The 20,364-nt window shown below is 46.1% G+C and overlaps 2 protein-coding genes across 4 annotated transcripts in view; one reads left to right on the forward strand and one right to left on the reverse strand.

Annotated features, from left to right (window-relative positions):
- Positions 1 to 7,875, forward strand: part of PPARGC1B (PPARG coactivator 1 beta) — a 124,988-nt gene extending 117,113 nt beyond the window's left edge. For 2 of the 3 annotated variants that reach the window (XM_031011455.3, XM_031011454.3), the window contains one exon: positions 311 to 7,875. In XM_031011455.3, coding sequence (XP_030867315.2) covers positions 311 to 411 — 101 coding nt within the window. In that variant the 3' untranslated portion in view covers positions 412 to 7,875. The remainder of the gene's footprint in view (positions 1 to 310) is intronic. The other variant, XM_055386190.2, reaches the window with a different exon arrangement.
- Positions 7,876 to 11,119: 3,244 nt separating this feature from the next.
- Positions 11,120 to 20,364, reverse strand: part of PDE6A (phosphodiesterase 6A) — an 87,581-nt gene continuing 78,336 nt past the window's right edge. Inside the window, exons 20-22 of the mRNA XM_019026134.4 lie at positions 19,035 to 19,118; positions 15,983 to 16,130; positions 11,120 to 13,829 (exon numbers count right to left, since the gene is read on the reverse strand). Of these exons, the coding sequence (XP_018881679.4) occupies positions 13,753 to 13,829; positions 15,983 to 16,130; positions 19,035 to 19,118 (309 nt within the window). The 3' untranslated portion in view covers positions 11,120 to 13,752. The remainder of the gene's footprint in view (positions 13,830 to 15,982; positions 16,131 to 19,034; positions 19,119 to 20,364) is intronic.

The raw sequence follows: 20,364 nt of genomic DNA on the forward strand, positions 1-20,364 counted from the left end.
GGACGAGAAGCTGTTGGGGGAAGTAGAGTTGTAGGGTGTTGGAGCTAGAAAGGCTCTGGAGTGCTCTAGTTTGGGCCTCCAGGTCTCTAGATAGGACAGCCAAGGCCCTGAGACACTGATACCATGGCCAAGATGTCCCAGCAGGATGGCAGGCAGTGCCCACAGTCCAGCGCTCATCCCAGCTCCCCAAGGCCTTGGGCTGCAGCCACTCCATGGTGCCCACTCATAGTGGCAGATTTTTCAACCATCCGGTCTTCGTAAGTTGCTCACTGCCTTCCCCTCTTCCCTGCCTCCTCACCCCCATGCCCAGATTCCAATTCAGAAGAGGCCCTTCCTGCGTCAGGGAAAAGCAAGTATGAAGCCATGGATTTTGACAGCTTACTGAAAGAGGCCCAGCAGAGCCTGCATTGATAACAGCCTTAACCCTCGAGGAATACCTCAATACCTCAGACAAGGCCCTTCCAATATGTTTACGTTTTCAAAGAAATCAAGTATATGAGGAGAGCGAGCGAGCGTGAGAGAACACCCATGAGAGAGACTTGAAACTGCTGTCCTTTTAAAAAAAAAAAATCAATGTTTACATTGAACAAAGCTGCTTCTGTCTGTGAGTTTCCATGGTGTTGACGTTCCACTGCCACATTAGTGTCCTCGCTTCCAACGGGTTGTCCTGGGTGCACCTCGAAGTGCCGGGTCCGTCACCCATCGCCCCTTCCTTCCCAACTGACTTCCTCTCGTAGACTTGCAGCTGTGTTCACCATAACATTTCTTGTCTGTAGTGTGTGGTGATGAAATTGTTACTTGTGAATAGAATCAGGACTATAAACTTCATTTTTAATTGAAAAAAAAGTATATCCTTAAAATAATGTATTTATGGCTCAGATGTACTGTGCCTGGGATTATTGTATTGCTTCCTTGATTTTTTAACTATGCACTGTCATGAGGTGTTTGCCACTGAGCTGCCCTGCTCCCCTTGCCAGATTGCCCTGGAGGTGCTGGGTGGCCGCTAGGCTGGTCTGCAGGAAAGTGCGGCCTGCCGTTTCCAGGCCGTATCTGCCACGCCCTGCCTTGTCTCTTACTGAGCAAGTTTGGCTCAAATTATAGGAGCCCCCATCTTGTGCCCAGCTCACGCTTCAAGTGTGTGTCTATCCATTTGTACTCAGACCCTTGAGTACCTTGTAAGGAAGGTGGGGCAAGCTGCATCATTCCTGTTTTCCAGGGGAGGCTGGCAGCTCCTCAAGAGGCGAAATGACTGTGGGAGGTCCGGTTACCAGTGAGGAGGCAGAGCGGTGACCCAGACCAGGCCTTCTGGTTCTTGGTCCCGTGCTTCGGTAGTAGCTGGGGTAAAGACACCGTTTCAGGGACTGGTAGAGGTGAGTTCGGCTAAATTGGGCACCAGGCTAGAAGCCTAAGGGCTCATTTTAGGGGTTACATTAGGTGTTGATTCACCAGCATCAGGTGAATTCAAGCCCTGGCTTGTGTCTTGGGTGCACCATCAGCTTTGATCCTGAGTGGTCCTGCGGTTTGTCTGTGCCTGTGGACACACTGTGAGAACTTCAGAGACACCCCTGGCAGCGGTACAGACAGGTGGTCTGGGAGCAGTCATCTTTTTTGGGCCAGCCACCAGCCCATCCTACTCCCTCAGGTAGTCCTTCGTCTTTACCTTGTCCTTGTCTGTAAAGTTGTTTTGGTGGCTGGGGCAGGGAAGCCAGGAGGAGGGAGTGAAGGTTGGGAATAGATAGGACAATCTCCTAGCTCTCCTCCAATTGAGAAAACACTCCAATTGGGCTTTGCTTTAAACTTTGTGTTCTTAAGTGATGTCAAAGCCATTTCCAGCTTAATGTTCTGTGGGTACCTTGGGGGCCATTCATGCAGGGAGCATGGCCAGGCAGGGTATGAGTACATTGTTTCTGATTTCTTTCATACATCAGGGTTCCTTGGGAAATTTTTGTATTTTTTTTTTAAGTCCTGCTGCTTTAAAAATTTGAAAGTGGCTCATTAAACTAAACAGGCTAATGTAATTTGTTGCTTATGCCAAGCCTAGACTGTTGAGAATTGACTTTTTTAAAGATTATCAAATACCTCAGTAGGTAAAATGAGCCCATGATCTTCCACTGAGTGGTGAGCATACTCCCAGCCCATGGACAAGGCCGGAAGAGACAGGCTTTAGTAGGGGTAGGGAATTTGAACTGTTGTGTGTCACAGCAGTTGACCTCTCTGGACTCCAATTTCCTTTCCTGTGAAATGAACTGATTAGACATGTTTCAACATTGTTAGCTTCTGCTGAGGCAGTGTCTAGCCCAAGATGGCAAATACATAGCTCATGTGCCACTACTCCCACCTCCTTGACCAATACAGACATAACTAATCAATCGCACCACTCAGGTTCCTTGAGCCTGGATGTGCTATAAGAATCCTGAAATCAGTGCTCTGGTAAGTCATTACTAATTGATTAGAGTTCAATCTATTTGACATCTTGGGCTAATCTTTGGAAGGTTTCCAACAATCACGCAAAACCATATGCTGGCTGGGTTTCATGCTGGCCTATCCCTGTCTGTGATGTTCCATTCCATGAGAGAAAACTCCCCTAATGCTATTCCATGGCGCAATACTCCCAATACTATTTTGACGCACACGTCCCCTTGCAGAGGGTGCAGGGGGCAGTAGACAAATGACAGACAGGAACATATTTGGGGAAGGCAGGGCTTAGGAAGATGGACCAAAAAGGGACTTCCCACAGCACAGACCTGATCATTCGGATTTCCTCTTTAGCTATTCACTGCCTAGCACATAGTAGGCACACAATAAATGGTTATGGAATGGGATAAAATTTAGATCTTTCTGCTGCCTCCACTAAGTTAAGTCCTGATTTACATCAAGGAGAGAACTGAGATAGGAAAGAACACTAGATTCCAAGTCTGGAGAGTTGGGGGAGTCCAGATTCTACCAAGAATTTCCTTCGTAACTTTGGTAAGTCCCTTTTACTCCCTGGCACCCCGGTGTGCTGAAAGGAGTTGGTCCATATATGATCTTTTAGCCCCTCCTATTTGCTTCTTCCTTGATTGCTCTTGGTCAAAGGGTCAGCCTTGGGCTGGTGATACTTTAGAGTAAAGAAATGGAGAGTTTTAGCAAAGGACCAGTCTGTCCCTCCCTGCTTTGGGGTCAGCTAAAGCTGTCCTTTCATGTCAGATTAACCTAGGACACTTGTAGTTAGCTTAGACGTTGGCCCTTGAGCAGAGACCTGAGCGTGGCATTGGGACATGACATACCTAAAGTCAGGGCTAGGGGACGCTGCCTGCCAAGGGCATCGAGTAGTCTCTACTTGCTATCCCGTACATAAAATGCTACAAGTTCTAAAATCTACCGACCCTGCAGACAACCTCTATCCCGAAGGACTCATTCGGTGCTGTGTATTATTTAGGGCAACTCCAAGGTCTATTCAGAAAAACGAGTGAACCTTGGTCTCTTTCCCACCAAATTGAGGAGTAACCCAGAGGGAGCAGCTGCCATTGGCAACCATCTCGTTGTAGCTCTGTCCTAGTGTTTGCTCTTGATGATGTTTACATGTGATCGCCATAAAGCTTGCTGTAGACTGTGTCGATAGCCGCCCGCACAGGGCAGGTCGTACTGTCCGTTTCTGTGCTGTGCTGGTGTTTTCCAAAAATGTCTGATCCAACCACTAAGTGGAATTCTTCCATCTCCTTCCTCAGTCTGTACAAGGCTGAATCAGAATCCCCATTCTCGGGGGCTCTGGTTACCGAAGGAAAATGCATCAAAGAGTTAAAGAATATGAGTGGATGGAGTGCAGCTAAGGCCCCCACCCCCTGCTCCGTCACAACTTGCCCCCTCAACCAAAAAAGCTGCTTTGAGTCAAAAAGCACCCATAAGATACCTGCATCTGCCTTGAAATCTTGCAGCATGGAGTGTCATATGTACTCAGGAGAGAGGCAGGGCTTTGCAGGCAGGAGAAGGAAGGGAGGAATGCTCTGAGCTGCAAAGAGCCAGTACTCAAGTTCTGACGCGGGAGGAGATGCAGTGAGACGTCTTTTGTTGCCTAAAGCCTGTTCCTGTTAGTTTTTTTAGAGTGATTTCTCCTAGACATGTGCAGTAGGCCCACTGGGGCTGCTGTGCAGTGGTGAGTAGAAGGGCAGGGAAGGCATGGACAGCCTGGTCCTTCTGCATGGACAGCTCAGTCCATGGCCCATCCCAGGTATAGAGTTCAGTTAATCCCATTTGAGCCTGCAGCTTGAGAAATGGCTCATCCTAACTGTGAAGCAAAATCAGCCCCAGAGGATGTATTGATCTGACTCACTGATGTCAAAATTGCAGTATTTTTTTTAGCATTTGAGATTTAACAGCTGCCTTCAGTTTGGGGTTACCCATATCCCAGCATCAGATATGATTAAGGAAAGAAATTGGATGTACGACAGCAAAGAAAGTGAATGTAATGGTTTCACTGGCCAAAGAAGAGGGACCCTGTCATCCCTTACCAATGGGGAAGAAGAAAACTAGTGCGTGTGCAATATGTCAAAGTTAGTCTCCTAGTTCCTGAGGTGTTTTTACACACAGATGGGCTCCAGGTCTGCTTGTCAAGTTTGGAGGTACCGGGTAAATGGAGGGGAGCTTCAGAGTTGGAAACCCACATGCATGGATGTGTCCTTGGCCCAGAATCGCCATGGGATGGGGGAGGCCCTGAGCCGGCTACAAGACACCCAAGAAGTAGGCAAAGGCTGACTTTGCATTAAACAATAAAAGCACTTTGAGAAAACCCTAACACTTCAGCCTGGGTCCGTGTTTCTACACTGGAAAATATGAGTCTCCTTTGGCTGTGTGAAGTGCTCTTCTAGAGACTGGGACAGGGAGTTCGGGAATGGGGCTGCTGTCAGGTAGGAGAGAGCAGAGATGCCTTTGGAGATGTCAGCAGCAGGAGAGCCAGTGCTGGGGCCAACCCTTTGCTGGCCTTTTGTTGGAAGCCCTTGAAACAGGGAGCCATGGGTTTAGATCTTGGTACCTACCTTTACAGAAAGATGAAAACAGCCCAGCTGAGTGAAATGAGTTTGTAGAGTAAGTCACTTAACTATAAGCCATCTCAGAATCAGAAACCCCAATGTTTCTTACTTGCTGTGTGACCTTGGGCCCCTGTTTCCTCATCTACCAAATGAGAATGTTGAATATGAGCATTAAAGTCCCTTTCACCTCTGAGAGGCTCAGATCCCCAACCAGGAGCACTGGGAATCCATCACTCCTCCTTGAAACTGATTCCATTCTCTGACTTGACCCAGCTCCTGTTCAGGGTGAGGGTTCTCTGCAAGAACCAACCAGCAGTAGGTTCAATCCCACTGTGTCCTGGCTGAGTTGCCTTATCCAAGAAGACCAGCTCCCCGGGACAGATCTAAGCCATAGTTTCTAGTGGGGACAGTAAGGAATTAAACCCCCAACTTGGCTAGGTAATGATGTCAAATCTCACATTAACCTTGTCTTTGTCCCCACTGGATAGCTGTTAACCCGAATGTTGTGACCATTTGGCTGTTTCTCTCTTGTTCTCAGACAATACTAGCAATACACTTTTTTTTTTTTTTTTTTTAAAGAAAAACAGCTTAGGCACTTTTCACACATTTCTTTCAAATGATTGTAAAACATATGGGGCAACAGGAGGCATTGATCACGCTGCATATGTTTAGGGCAGCTTTTGTTTTTTGTTTCTTTAATGGTATAGCAGCAGTGACTGAGCCTTCGTGATTCCTGGGGACAGCTTTTCAGATACTCTGTTTCATCAGTATGCTTTGCACATCCGGAAGGAGTACAAAAATCCAACTGCCCGAATTTGGGGCTTGGAAAATAGGTTTTATAGGTGGTCGGTCCCTGGGCTGTGCCACAACTCCTCAAAGAGGGGTTTATATAACTAGAACCCCCCTGGGCTGTATTTTTGGTCAAAGGAGTCTCCAAGGCGGCTTACAAAAGCTTCCTTTTTCACTTGACCACCCTTGCTCATTGGTTACTTGTGAAGGGAATTGGTCAGTTTCCACCTCAGCACTTTGCCTTATTAACATGTGGTCGCCATCTAGTGGCCAAAGGTTGTCTCCACCAGCTACCCAGATGGAAGGCAAATAAATCCTTTCGGCCACCCTGCTGTCCATCGTGAACTTTGGGAATGAAATATAATGGCATGAACCAACTGCCTTTGTGTTCAGAGATCAGTGCAACACTAGGGTCAGGAGACTCCAGAAGCAGCCACTTAGTAGACTCTCACGCAGAACTGAGAAATGCACTAGCTGTCCTGTGGGCAGAAGAGACAGGAGTGGACCAGGAGAGGTCCAGGTGCCCGGGAAGGGTTTACTGTAACTGCAATACTGGCAGCCCAGCTGCCGACCTTGTTAAGTAAACCTTTGCTGGGTGGTCCGAATTATGCCCTCAAGGCAAGATAAGAAGTTGGGTGTAAGGATTTTGTGGGGGGCCTGGCCATGATCTTTGATATGATCCCCGAATAGCCAAATAGTTTTTTTGTTCAATTTTTTGTTTCTGTATTTTGTATTTTTAAAATCTTGTCAAATGTTTTTGTGTTAGGAATAAAAAGTCATAAACTATTCCCAACTTTGTTTCTTGAGGGATGTTCTGATTCCAATGGAAACAGGTGGGAAATCTCAAGGGGAGCGTGGACAAGGTGGTATGTGCAGCAGGGGAATAGACTGCTTGGATTTCCAAATGGTTTCTGGGGAAGATGACCATTCAGAAGTCCAGCTTAGTGCAGTCTGCTCTGGAATTCACACCCACCCCCTCGCCTCCTTGTGCCATGTTGTTAGCATTGGCTTGGAGCATCTGCTTCTTCCAGAGGCAGCTGCTAATGTTGAAACCAACACGAGCCCTCTCCCCAACCCCAGGTTTCTAAAGAAGGTGTCTGTAGCCAGCCTTAATCAACTGGGCAAGGTGGTCCCTATGGTCCTTTCCAGCATTTCCAAATCTTGGACTCAAATTATTTTCTCTTGGTGTGACCACACAGCCTAGAGAATTCTGAGCAATAGGAGCCAGGGCTTTCCCTGACTCTGCGACAGGGTCAAACCAAGGAATGGCTAAACCTGTGAGGTTTTGTCATCCCCGGGGGTACTACTGTAGGGGGCATTATTTATTAGGAAGCTTAACAAGGTAACTACAGCCTGAGTGCGTGAGTGTAAGGCTGTGTTTGTGGTGGGTGTGTGTGTGTGTATCTGTGCACACATACACACGTCTGTGCCTGTGTGTGTGTGTTTGTGTGTGTGTGTGTGTGTGGAATTACATTGATGCATTTATTGAGAAAGGTGCAAGAATTTCACCTACACAGAGGGACACATCTGCTTTGTTATTTATAATAGAAAGCTAAATTTTAATTTTTTAAAGGACACTGCTAATGATTGAGAATCAAGTTTTTAGTTTTGCTATTTTTTTTAATTGGTAGAGGATTTTTATATATTTTTTCCATTTTGTTGGGTTGTGTCCTTATTTATATAAATACTTTATCTGTAAGAGGCAAGGAGGAAACCTTCTTTGCTTTTAATTATTGTGGTTGTCATCGTCCCTATTTTATTTCTGGTGTGATTTCTCTGTCTTACCTTCTAAATGAGAAAATGTTTTCTTGTATTTGTACATTGTCAGATTCTATAGTTTCCTAGATAATTTAACCAAATTGCTCTATGTATTATTATTCTGTGAGTATAAAGTTCTATTTTAATGTCTGTAAATACTTCAGAACTGGCTTCTTTTCTCAAACTCCCACTGTGGGGTTATTGTTTACATCACAGAAACTGTAGAATCTCTATGCTCATGTACTGTAAATAGTGAAGTGATCTGCTTATAAATAAACTTAACAAATACACTATGGAGATTAAAAACAAAATACCACCCACAGCTTTGCCCATGTGTGTCTTTCCTTGTTGGTCCTGGGAGCTCATTGAGGGACACTCTGACCACTAAATGGGGAAGAGATTTCAGTTTTCAGCGTCACCTTCTCAGATAAGACCCCGGATGATGTCTGCTCCTCACCTCACCACACTTCTCCCTCCTTCAGAGCACTTTTCACAGTTCATAATATCCATTCGTGCCGGGCACAGGGGCTGAGGTGGGGGATCACTTGAGCCCAGGAGTTCAAGGCCAGCCTGGGCAACATAGTGAGACCCCCATCTCTGAAAAAGTAAAGTAAATAAAATATAATAAATTAATAAAATAACCATTCAGACTCATCTCACATAACAGCTGTTCCATGAACGACTTTTTGCCCTGACTTTTATAAAGCTATACCACTTTCTGAACAAAGACTTCCTTGTTTTGGTATATCAACTTTCACATAAGCACATTGAATAAATGCACTGTAGGAGGTATTTTGGCATTGTGGTTCCAGGCAAAACACTCATCAATTTGTAATTACAAAATGGTTTCTGGTCAGAGGATCTCATAGAGAGCAGGCCTGCATTGTGTGCGGTAATTGAATGAGCTCAGAACATTTTCCTTTGTGTACTTCCAGCAAGTAGGGTGAGGAAGTGGCATCTTCCAAGACTCTCAGTTGCGTGCCTGTGTGTTATTTCCTCACGTCTCAAAGGGGTTAGCCTGTATTTTGCCCTAAAGCTGTTTTTTGTGCTTTAACTTTATTTTTAAATGCCAGACGCCCATAAGCCCCAAAGGGTTGAAACATTGGCAAAGAGAATTATATATAAACAAGAACAGGCTGGGCGCGGTGGCTCACATCTGTAATCCCAGCACTTTGGGAGGCTGAGGTGGGTGGATCACCTGAGGTTAGGAGTTCGAGACCAGCCTGGCCAACGTGGTGAAACCCCATCTCTACTAACAATACAAAAATTAGCCCGGCGTGGTGAGGGGCGCCTGTAATCCCAGCTACTCGGGAGGCTGAGGCAGGAGAATCGCTTGAACCTGGGAGGCGGAGGTTGCAGTGAGCCAAGGTCGTGGCAACAGAGCCTGGGCAACAGAGCAAGACTCCATCTCAAAATAAATAAATAAACAAGAACAGGTGCAATGAATGATTACATTTTATGTTATGTGCAAACTATTTTCAGGTTGCTATTTATTACATAAACTCATACAAACTCATACATATATTCTCCTTGTTCAGGTGATTTATTTTCCCCATCTGTAAAAATTGTTTCGATTTCTTTGATTGCAAGGGAACACATCATGATTTTTTCCCATTAAAATTAATAGGAACATTTCCACTTAGGGGCAGAGTTCTCTGGTGTGATGAGAGTATGTGTGTGATTGAGGGCTCAGTACCTGTTGCCCATCTGTTGTAAGCATCAGGAGAACAGGCCTGCCTTTCCATTCACTGCAGGGCACCAGCCCCATCAGTCAGGAATTCCTGAGTAGATCCTACCCGTAGTGCAAGGAATAGGATGGCAGATGCAGAGCCTCAAGACCTGCCTTTGGGACCCATCTCTGCCACTTCTGTATTGTGTGAATTGGGCAGACCACCTCCTTGGTCCCTGGTTTTCCCAAATATGAAACAATTTGCTTAGCTGAACTCAAAGGTCCTTTATGTTCTTATGTTCTTTAAAAACAACAATAAGACCTGATTTGCAGAAGCAGTATGGTACAAGGAAAATGCTTACAAGCTGGGGTTCTGGGGTTCTGGTGTCAAGCTGCTTGGGTTTTTTGTGTGTGTGTGTGTGTGATGGAGTCTCGCTCTTGTTGCCCAGCTGGAGTGCAATGGTGCAATCTCGGCTCACTGGAACCTCTGCCTCCTGGATTCAAGTGATTCTCCTGCCTCAGCCTCCCAAGTAGCTGGGATTACAGGCACCCGCCACCACACCCAGCTAATTTTTGTATTTTTAGTAGAGACAGGGTTTCACCATGTTGGCCAGACTGGTCTCAAACTCCTGACCTTAGTTGATCCATCCACCTCGGCCTCCCAAAGTGCTGGGATTACAGGCATTGAGCCACCACGCCTGGCCTAAGCTGCTTGGCTTTGAAACTTGGCTCTACCGCTTATCAGCTAGGTGTCCTTGGGCAGGTTTTCTAACCTCTCTAAGTCTGCTCCTCACCATGTGATAAATGGAGCTGGTAACAGTTTCTCCCTTGGCGTATTGTTGTTAGGATGAAATTAGATCGTGCACAGTACCTAGGACATGGTAAGTACTTAATCAGCATCAGCTGCGATCCTCATTCAGCTCAGTCTCATTTGGTGCTAACCATAGTCCTCTGAGAGAGGCACTGCAAGGATCTTGACCTTTTTTTGACAGATTGGGAAGGCTGGGAAGTGGAGCAGAAGGAACCTGCCGAAGGGACTCAGAAACATGGCAGCAGAGTCAGGACCAGCAACATCAATGCCTGTGTGTTCCTGAGTGACACTTATTTCTCCTTGCTACTCTGCCATGTAACCACCAAACGTGATGTTCTTAGGACAGGCCTCTGCTTAAAGACCACTGCTATCAGAGTGTGCACTGCAGCAGGGCAGAACATCTAGTCTGGGAGTTTAAAGATGCCAGTTCCAGACCCAGTTCTCTATTGACATCACGACCTGCAAACATGAGCAGGGCCCATGCGTCAGGAGCCCAGATTGATCTACTGTGGAGGCCACCAGGATGTGGCTGCCCTGTACACTATGTTCTCTGTGATCCTGGGCATCTCCTGGAGGGAAGCCAGGGAACTGTGCCAGGAACTTGGCCCATCCCCATCTTCTCACTGGCCTTCAATTTCCTCATGTGTCTAAAAAGAGAGATTACAGTAGATGAGTGGTTTACCATTTGGGGAAACCATGTGGCTCCCTCTCCTCAAAGCAACTGTTTTAATATATTAGTTTCTGCATAACATTCGGTGTGGAAGGAAGAAAAGTTCTAGAGCTAATGTCCATTTATTAGAATGAGACAGAGGAATGTGTTACATGCGGCCACAAAGAAACAAACAGATAAATACAGGATGTGGGAAAACTGACTCTGTTTCTGCAAGTTGGTGACAATGGAAAAAAGGAAGGAGTACTTTGTAGATTAAAAGAGACTTCAGAAACTTAACCATAGCTATGTGAGGTGATGGATATATTAATTAGCTTAATTATGGTAACCATTTCACAATGTATATCAAAACATCACAGTGTATACCTTAAATATGTATACTTTTTATTTGCTAATTGTACCTCCATAAAGCTGGTGGTGGGGGGGAACAATAGAGAATGAAAAAAAGTCAAGATTTGGACAAGTGTAACAAATTGACTTGCAAATTTTTAGGATGTTACTGTCATTTTCAACTTCTGGTTTATTTGTGCTGTTTTCAACATCAGTTACTATGGTATGAATGCTGATCAGGCCAGTGCATTCTGCTAGGTATTGCAGACTTGCCAGAACATACTGAGATTCGGTTTAAAAGAAATAAGTCCTGGCCAGGTGCAGTGGCTCACGCCTGTAATCCCAACACTTTTGGGAGGCCGAGGCAGGAGGATTGCTTGAAGTCAGGAGTTTGAGGCCAGCCTGGGCAACAGAATGAGACCCCATGTCTACAAAGATAGGTTTTTAAAAATTAGCTGGGCATGGTGGTGCATGCCTGTGGTCACCGCTGCTTGGTAAGCTGAGATGGAGGATTGCTTGAGCCCAGGCAGCTGGGGCTCCAGTGAGCTATGATCATACCACTGCACTCCAGCTTGGGCAACAGAGTGAGACCTTGTCATGAAAGATAGAAAGAGAGAAAGAGAAATTCTATCTGCCACATGTTTTTTTGTTGTTGTTTTTGTTTTGTTTTTTTTTTTTTTGAGATGGAGTCTTGCTCTTGTTGCCCAGGCTGGAGTGCAGTGGCGTGATCTCAGCTCACTGCAACCTTCGCCTCCCAGGTTCAAGCAATTCTCCTGCCTCAGCCTCCTGAGTAGCTGGGATTACAGGTGCACACCACCACACCCAGCTAATTTTTGTATTTTTAGTAGAGATGGGGTTTCACCCATGTTGGCCAGGCTGGTCTTGAACTCCTGACCTCAGGTGATCCACCCACCTTGGCCTCCCAAAGTGCTGGAATTACAGGCGTGAGCCACCGCGCCTGGCCCACATCTATCTTTTTAAACCAACAGAATGCCTGCTAATTTAAGAAACAGAAGTTCTGAAATTGAGAATAATCTGACTTAATTTATACTCTGTGAAATCAATGAAAAATCCAAGAATAAAAAGTACATCTTCTTTTTTCTAAAAATCAACAAAAAGAAACAACTAAATTCAATATGTGAAATTGTTTGGATCAGATTCAGGCAAGCCAACCATTGAAAACGTTCATGAGAATGAAGGAAGGTTGATTAAGGGCTGGCATCACAAGTTGGGTGTCCCAGAAAGCAGACTCTAAAATGGACTTAGTCTGCAGCAGTGCCCTGGGGACCGATGCTTGGGGAAGGGAAGGAAATAGGAGTGGGCAGAGGGAGAAGTCGAGTTGTGATGTGAGCCCAGCGACAGACTTAGTGGACCCCACGAGGAGTCCTGGAGCTAGAACAGCCCTGCACAGTTATCCCATGCTCAGCCAAGATGGCCAGGCCTCTCCACCTGGCATGGATCAGTCATTGGGTGTAGGCCACCCTGGGAAAGGCTGCAGCAACACCTGATGGGGTTGATACTAAGGGTCTGTCAACAGCACTCAAAGCTGGTGGGGTCCCAAGTCCTTTGCTGAAGCTTGGGGTCTGTGCAGCCCATCAAAGCATACATCACAGCTGGGTATTAGGCAGGCATTGGTTGCATGGGCCAGTGATGTGGTTATGTTAGAAAACATCCTTATTTCTTTAAACATGAGTTAGTAGAGGTGTGAAATGATATGTTTGGGATTTGCCTTTTCTTTTGCTTTTGTTTGAGTCAGAGTCTCGCTCGGTCGCCCAAGCTGTAGTGCAGTAGCATGATCTCAGCTCACTGCAACTTCCGCCTCCTGGGTTCAAGAGATCCTCTCACCTCTGCCTCCCAAGTAGCTGAGACTACAGGTGAGTGCTAATTTTTGTATTTTTTGTAGAGACAGGGTTTTGCCATTTTGCCCAGGTTGGTCTCAAACTCCTGGGCTCATGCAATCTGCCCAACTCAGCCTCCTGAAGTGCTAGGATTACAGGTGTGAGCCACCACGCCTGGCCAGGATTTGCCTTTAAACACTTCAGGTAAGAAAAAAAATTGAAAAGGAAATGTAAAAAGGACAGACGAAATGCATGTAGTAAAATCTTGATATTGGAATCTGGGTGATGGGTATGTGGGGATTCAACGTACAATTCTCTACTTTTGAAAATGATTGAAAATTTTTACAATACATTAACTGAAAGTATAAGAACAAAAATGATTCTAAGCAAGCCAGTGAATCTGGCATTAATTAAATGTAATTAAATGTTTAATTGATGTCTATGAAAGCTAGAATATTGGTTTTAGCTCAATAGGCAGTTCTCAAGACTAAAAGAATGTTTAAAAGCCACTGGATAAGGTATAAGCCAAGCTTGTTCAACCCACGGCCCGTGGGCCACATGCAGCCCAGGACGGCTTTGAATGCGGCCCAACACAAATTCATAAACTTTCTTAAAACATTATGAATTTTTTTTTTGCGATTTTTTTTTAAGTTCAACAGCTGTCATTAGTGTTACTGTATTTTATGTGTGACCCAAGACAATTCTTCTTCCAATGTGGCCCAGGGAAACCAAAAGATTGAACAGTCCTGGAAGCTAAATTCTCTAACAGCTTTCAAATCCTATGACTCTTCTACTTCTCAAGGTGTGTGGTCTTCCACTGGCTTGAGTCATCTCTTGCCAGGAAAGGGTGGTGCCGTCCAGCCAGCAGATCCCCAGTGGTGTTACTGGATGCAGCAGGACTTGGATGTAGTTGCACCCCCTGGGCTGGGGTTTCCCCCTGGCTGATTTCCTGCAGCTGCTGCAATGAAACAGGAAAAAGAACACACCAGGTGACAAGAGGCTGCAGTGGGCTTCCCCTTTGACCTAATTTGGACCAAGAGTTGCAAACTCAAAGGCTTTCAGTGGCCAACAGATAACAACACATGCAGAAGGCAAACCAGGTGTGAGGAGAATCATGGAAACTGAGAACATTTCTCTAAGAAAAATAGCAGCACGAGGATGATGATAAGTGAGAACCAGTACTCGGCACCAATGTCTGGGAGACTAGGGGAGCAGTGAACATGACAAACTAGAGACAGCCTCTGTCTCATCTAAAGGGGGCAGTTGCCACTCGGCTTCAGCCAGTTGTTGTCATGCAAAAATGACAGACTGGTGTGGCCAGATCTTACCTTTTTACTCTTTTAAAAAGAAAAGCTGGGCCAGGCACAGGGCTCATGCCTGTAATCCCAACACTTCAGGAGGCTGAGGCAGGAAAATCACTTGAGCCCAGGAGTTGGAGGCCAACCTGGGCAACATAGCAAGACCTGGTTTCTACAAAAAAATACAAAAATTGGCCAGGCATGGTTGCATACACCTGAAGTCCCAGCTGCTAGGGAAGCTGAGGTGGGAGGATCGCTTGAGGCCAGGAATTTGAGGCTGCAGTGAGCTATGATTGCGCCACTGCACTCCAGCCTGGGCGACAAAGCAAGACTCTATCTCCAAAAAAGAAAGAAAAAAAGGCTGTAAATCTGGATTTTTTAAATCTTAAATATTCCAATTTTAAAATGTGGCCCAAAAATTCACATTTAAAAAAATGTTGGTACTGATTCTCTAGCTATAAGAAAAAAAAAGGAGAAAAAAATGTAAGCCAAATGTGTATTTTTTTATCTGAAGGCCACAAATTTGCACTGATTTACTACTTGCCCAAAAGACAATTTGTACAAATTAGAAAAATGCACTTATTTCCCAGGATACCTCACTGCCATTTTTCTGGAAAATCAAAATAGCTATACACATCTGTGATGTACAGGACACTCCCTGGAGTTGTGCAAAGCATAAACTACAAAACTGTAAGTGGCCCCTACATTTGCAGCTGCCCATTTAGAATCAACCCATGCTGCCCAGAGCAGAGCTGAGGCCCTGACATTTTCCATGTGTAAGAGCCATGGGTGAAGAGGGATGGGTGTGCAAAGGAGGGCAGTCAGGGTGAGGCAGGGACAAGATGCCATGTCCTGTGAGGAAACAGATCACACAACCAGTAAAAGAAATGACTTGGGGGAGGGGCAGTGCTGTCAGTAGTAAAGAGTTAGAACAAACAAATCCCATTTGATTCTGAAGGCAGAACCATGACCACTAAGTGGAAGCTTCAACAAGGAGAACAATTTGAGTTCTAGGAAGACCTTTCTAATAGTGGTACTGAATGAGGATGTCATATAAGATAGTGAGACCTCTGTCACTGGTGGTATACAAGCATAAGCTCATGATGGTATAGATAGGATTCAAACATCAGACAGAAGGCTGGAAATAGGGCCTCAAATTCCTTCCAAGTCCGGACGCGGTGGTTTATGCCTGTAATCCCGACACTCTGAGAGGCCGAGGCGGGTGGATCACCTGAGGTCAGGAGTTCGAGACCAGCCTGGCCAACATGGTGAAACGCCATCTCTACTAAAATACAAAAATTAGCCAGGCGTGGCACTGGGTGCCTGTAATCCCAGCTACTCAGGAAGCTGAGGCGGTAGAATTGCTTGAACCTGGGAGGTAGAGGTTGCAGTGAGTGGAGATCGTGCCTCTGCTCTCCAGCCTGGGAGACAGAGTGAGACTCCGGCTCAAAAAATAAATAAATAAATAAAAATAAAATTCCTTCCAACCAATAATTATAGATCTTCTCCTTTGTCCCAGGGTAGGGACATATGTCCACAGCCCTAAAATCAGAGTCTGTGCTATGTTGGTTGCGGGGGCACTTGCTGGGAGGCCTGGATCGTTCCTCAGCCTCAATCTTGGGAACCGGGCTCTGTCTCTTACTGTGTGACTTGGTCTCTTCCAGCCTTGGTGCTCTCACACACAGAATGGGGACAGTATTGGCCATCAGGAGGCCTGAATGAGACTCCGTGTATGAGCCTCTGAGGCAGGACGCAGACACTGAGTGCTCAGGGAGTGGGGTGGTGGGAGTCCCTGCTTCCCCCTTCCACAAACCTGACTTGGCCGACTGCTGTTTCTGCTTCTTCTCCTCCTGCACCTTCATCTTGGCATCGTACTCATCAGCAAGCGCCTTCCACTCCTTGCGATTGTTGGTGATCCCGTCCAACATTGGGGTGATCTCCTCGTGGAAACGGGAGAATTCCTAGAAGAGAGAGTATGTGCCTCTGGTGCAAGGGCCAGGCCCCAGGGTCTGGGCTCAAGCGGGTGGCACAGCTGGAAACATCCAACACTGGAATGAGCTGCTTCGGAGTAGCAGGCCTCCTGCCACCGTGCTGATACTGCAGGGCCTCCGGTCTACACCAGCCCGTGCCTCACCTGCTTAGAAGCCTCCTGTGGCGCCCCTGTCCTTCAGCATGAAGTGAAAACCCCTTACTATGGCTTTCAAACTCCATGACCCAGTGTCCTCCTGCCCTTGACCATCTTGCATTCTCCAAGCAATCCAAATCTCTTAGTTCCTGGAGTGTGTCCTCCATTCTGTGGGCCTCACACAAGCTGCTCTTTTCTTTTTTTTTTCTTTCCAAGACAGGGCCTCACTGTCATCCAGGTTGGAGTGCAGTGGCACAAACATAGCTCACTGCAGCCTCAAACTCCTGGGCTCAACCCATCCTCCCACCTCAGCCTCCCAAGTAGCTGGAACTACAGGCTCATGCCACCACACCCAGGTAATTTTTTTTATTTTTGTAGATACAGGGTATCCCTGTGTTGCCTAGGCTGGTCTCAAGCTCCTGGCCTCAAGTGATCCTTCTGCCTTGGCTTCTCAAAGTGCTGGGATTACAGGCATGAGCCACCATGCTCAACCCAAGCTGTTCACTTTGCTGGAACACTCTAACCTCCCCTTTTCTTCCTTGAGGCCTCCACTTATATGTCACTTCCTCCAAGAAGCCTCTTCTGGCCCCCTAGTGGAGTCCCCCATTGGAAGCTCCCAAAGCCCTCTCTTACCACATCTTGCTTCCTTGTCATGACTCCCTTTGCTTGTCTCCCCAAGAGGCTGAGAACCTGGAGAGGGCAGGGACATTGGCAGCCTCATTCCCTGGGGTGGCCCTGGCCTAGCACAAGGTCTGGGACACAAGGATACTCAGTAAATATTTTCTGAGTGAAATCGGGATGTTGAGAAGATGATTTTTTTTTTTTTGAAACTGAGTTTTGCTCTGTTGACCAGGCTAGAGTGCAGTGGTGCAATCTCGGCTTGCTGCAACCTCCGCCTCCCAGGTTCAAGTGATTCTCCTGCCTCAGCCTCCCAAGTAGCTGGGATTACAGGCATGCACCACCAACCCAGCTAATTTTTTTTTTTGGATTTAGTAGAGATGGGGTTTCACCATTTTGGTCAGGCTGGTCTCGAACTCCTGACCTCAAATGATCCACCTGCCTTGGCCTCCCAAAGTGCTGGGATTACAGGCATGAGCCGCCTAGAAGATGATTCTTAAAGGCTCTTACAGCTCTTTGAGCATAGCACACTATACTTTATGAGCAATTTATCTCCTCTGGTCCTCAAATTCCTGTGAGGTAGGAAAATAAGATTCATCACTTCTACATCTTTAGGTAAGGAAATTGAGATGCAGATTGATGGAGTGGATTTGCCCAGTGTAAGAACAGCAAATCCAGGGCCCGCTGCGAAGTGCCAGAGCCGACTGTGTTCAGAGATGCCTGGGTTCTGGTCCAGGCTCTGCCACAAACTGCGATCTTGGGCGGATCACTACCAGAGCTTACCTTCAGCCATTAAATCAGGACAGTAATAATACCTACCCCACAGTGTGGTTTTGATAACATATATAAAGCACTTAGCCCAGTCTCCCTTATTTAATAATATTCCTGATGATTAAAACTCGTTCCCTCAGCTGGGCACCATGGCTCATGCCTGTAATCCCAGCACTTTGGGAGGCCGAGGCGGGTGGATCGTTTGAGGCCAGGAGTTTGAGACCATCCTGGCCAACAAGGCAAAATCCCGTCTCTACTAAAAATACAAAAATTAGCCGGGTGTGGTGGCACATGCCTGAAGTCCCAGCTGCTTGGGAGACTGAGGCAGGAGAATTTCTTGAACCTGGGAGGTAGAGGTTGCAGTGAGCTGAGATCGCACCACTGCATTCCAACCTGGGTGACAGAGTGAGATTCTGTCTCAAAAAGAAAAAAAAAAATTAGCTGGATGTGGTGGTGTGCACCTGTGGTCCCAGCTACTCAGAAGGCTGAGGTGGGAGGATCATTTGGGCCTGGGAGGTCAAGGCTGCTGTAAGCTATGATGGTGCCTCTGTACTCCAGCCTGGGTGACAGAATGAGACCCTGTCTCGAAGAAAAAAAAAAAAAAAAACAGCAAAAAACTCATGTCCTCAATGGAAAAAAAGAAATATTACTGATGATAGTGGCAAGCATCAGCCACTGTGTCCTGTGGGTCAGAGCACCCCAGTTAGTCTGAGTTATATCTCAGATGCTCTTGTTGCCTTCTAGAAAATTTGCACTTCTTCCTAGCAAAGGGCTGCAGCTCACACAGCATAAAGAGAACTGGGCTAAATCCTGCCTTATGGCTAAGTCCAGTGACACTGGCCCTGTCACTTTGCATCTCTGACTTTTGTCTTCTCATGTGTAACATGGCCAAAATAAAAATTAAAAGTCAGAGGTGGATGGTGGCACAGATTAACAGAAAGTTGGGAGCAATGGGTTTCTCAAGAGGGAGACTAACTTTGAATAAGAGCTCAAAGAGAAAGTCCAGATTATCTTTTCACAATTACTTTTGGCCTATGATGTTTCCATCAGCTAGGGAACTTAGAAGGACATATGTCTACTATGTTTCCCCTTCCTCTGTGAATCCATGCTTAGTCATTTGCCCCACAATTATGTATTAAGCAACTAGGATGTACCCTACGCTGGAGCCTGGAGCTGCAATCACATGAGACCCATAGAGCTGTCCTGAGAATCGAATGCCATTAGAGATGAGAAGCGCTTTGTAAAGTATCACCCACTGGTCACCTGCTAGGGTTTATTATTCCTGCTGTTGTCTGGAAATCCCAAGTTTATCAAAGACATCTTGTTGAGGCTGAGGAAGCCAAGGGCCTACCTTGTAGACGAAGGTACAAACAAAATCAATGAAGCCGACTTGAAGCTTAGGGAGTTCATCTGCTTTGTTTCTGTCCATCATGGGCTGTCATGGGGGAGAAAGAGTTAATTGCACTGGACAGTAAGAGAAACCCACCCTATCTATGAAGCATTCTTACTAAAATCAAACTGTAAACTCATCATGTTTCCAGACCTGATGAGCATTTTGCAGGAAATAGGAGAATAGAGAAACATGTTAAAGAACACCATGAGGGTGTAACCAACCAAATCCAGAATGTGGGAAACTGCACAAAAAAAAAGACACACTGTCTTCAGCAAATAAATGGCATACCAGAAAAAGGCCAGAGGGTGGGAGGGATGGCAGGGCCTGCTACAGATTAAAAGAGACTTAAGAGACATTAAAACCAGAGGCAGTATGCTCCTTGATTAGATCCTGATTTGAACAAATCAACTGAATTCTCTTTCTTAATCAAGAAAAATGAACAAATTGGAGATTAGATGATACTGAAGTATATGAATTTTGTGAGTGTGTTAATGGTATTATGGTTGTGTTTATGATTTTGTCCATATCAAGCTCTTGTCTCATAGAGATACGTACTAAAGTATTTATGGAAGAGATTATAGTGTCTGAGATTTACTTTAAAATACTGCAACCAAAAGCAAAAAAATGCACTGGCAGGAATAGATAAAACAAGAATGGCAGACTGGTGCTAATTGTTGCCTCTAGCTGATGGGCACTAGAGTACACTATTCTCAATATATTTGAAAATATTACAAAGAGAGAGTGAGAACGACAAAGCCCGTGGGGCCCTTCACGTGTTTCTTCATGACAGGACCTGCTCCTCCCAGCCTTCTACTTTCCCTCGGCTCCTGCCTAAGCCTGCCGTGGTGGCCTCTGCATCCTTAGCACACTCTCACAGGTTTAGCCTATCCAGGTGTCAACGGTCTGTCCCCACAATGTCTCTCTCTTTTACCCATCCTTTCCAAACCCTGCTTTACTTCCCAGCTTTGCCTCCAGGGACTTCAGGGAAACTTCGGGCTGCTCTTCCCATCTCCCCAACTCCGCATCTCCATGGAAAGCTGGCTGACTGTTTCAGCCAAGTTAACTTTCAATGTTGATAGGTGCACAACTTGCTCACTCTGTGCTGTTAGATTAGGGTCAGGGGAGGTGGATGGACTTCTAGACCTTTGAAATTGAAAGGGCAATCTAAGTGTTGGAGTCCACTTGCCAACCTCTAGGGTTGAGTGAGCTAAGGACACATTTCCCAAACTTTAGGAGGGCTTACTAGTTAGAGCACTCATTGCAGGGGCCCACCCCCAGAGCTTCTGGT

Source organism: Gorilla gorilla, chromosome 4, assembly GCF_029281585.2.
Source record: "Gorilla gorilla gorilla isolate KB3781 chromosome 4, NHGRI_mGorGor1-v2.1_pri, whole genome shotgun sequence".
Lineage (NCBI taxonomy): Eukaryota > Metazoa > Chordata > Mammalia > Primates > Hominidae > Gorilla > Gorilla gorilla.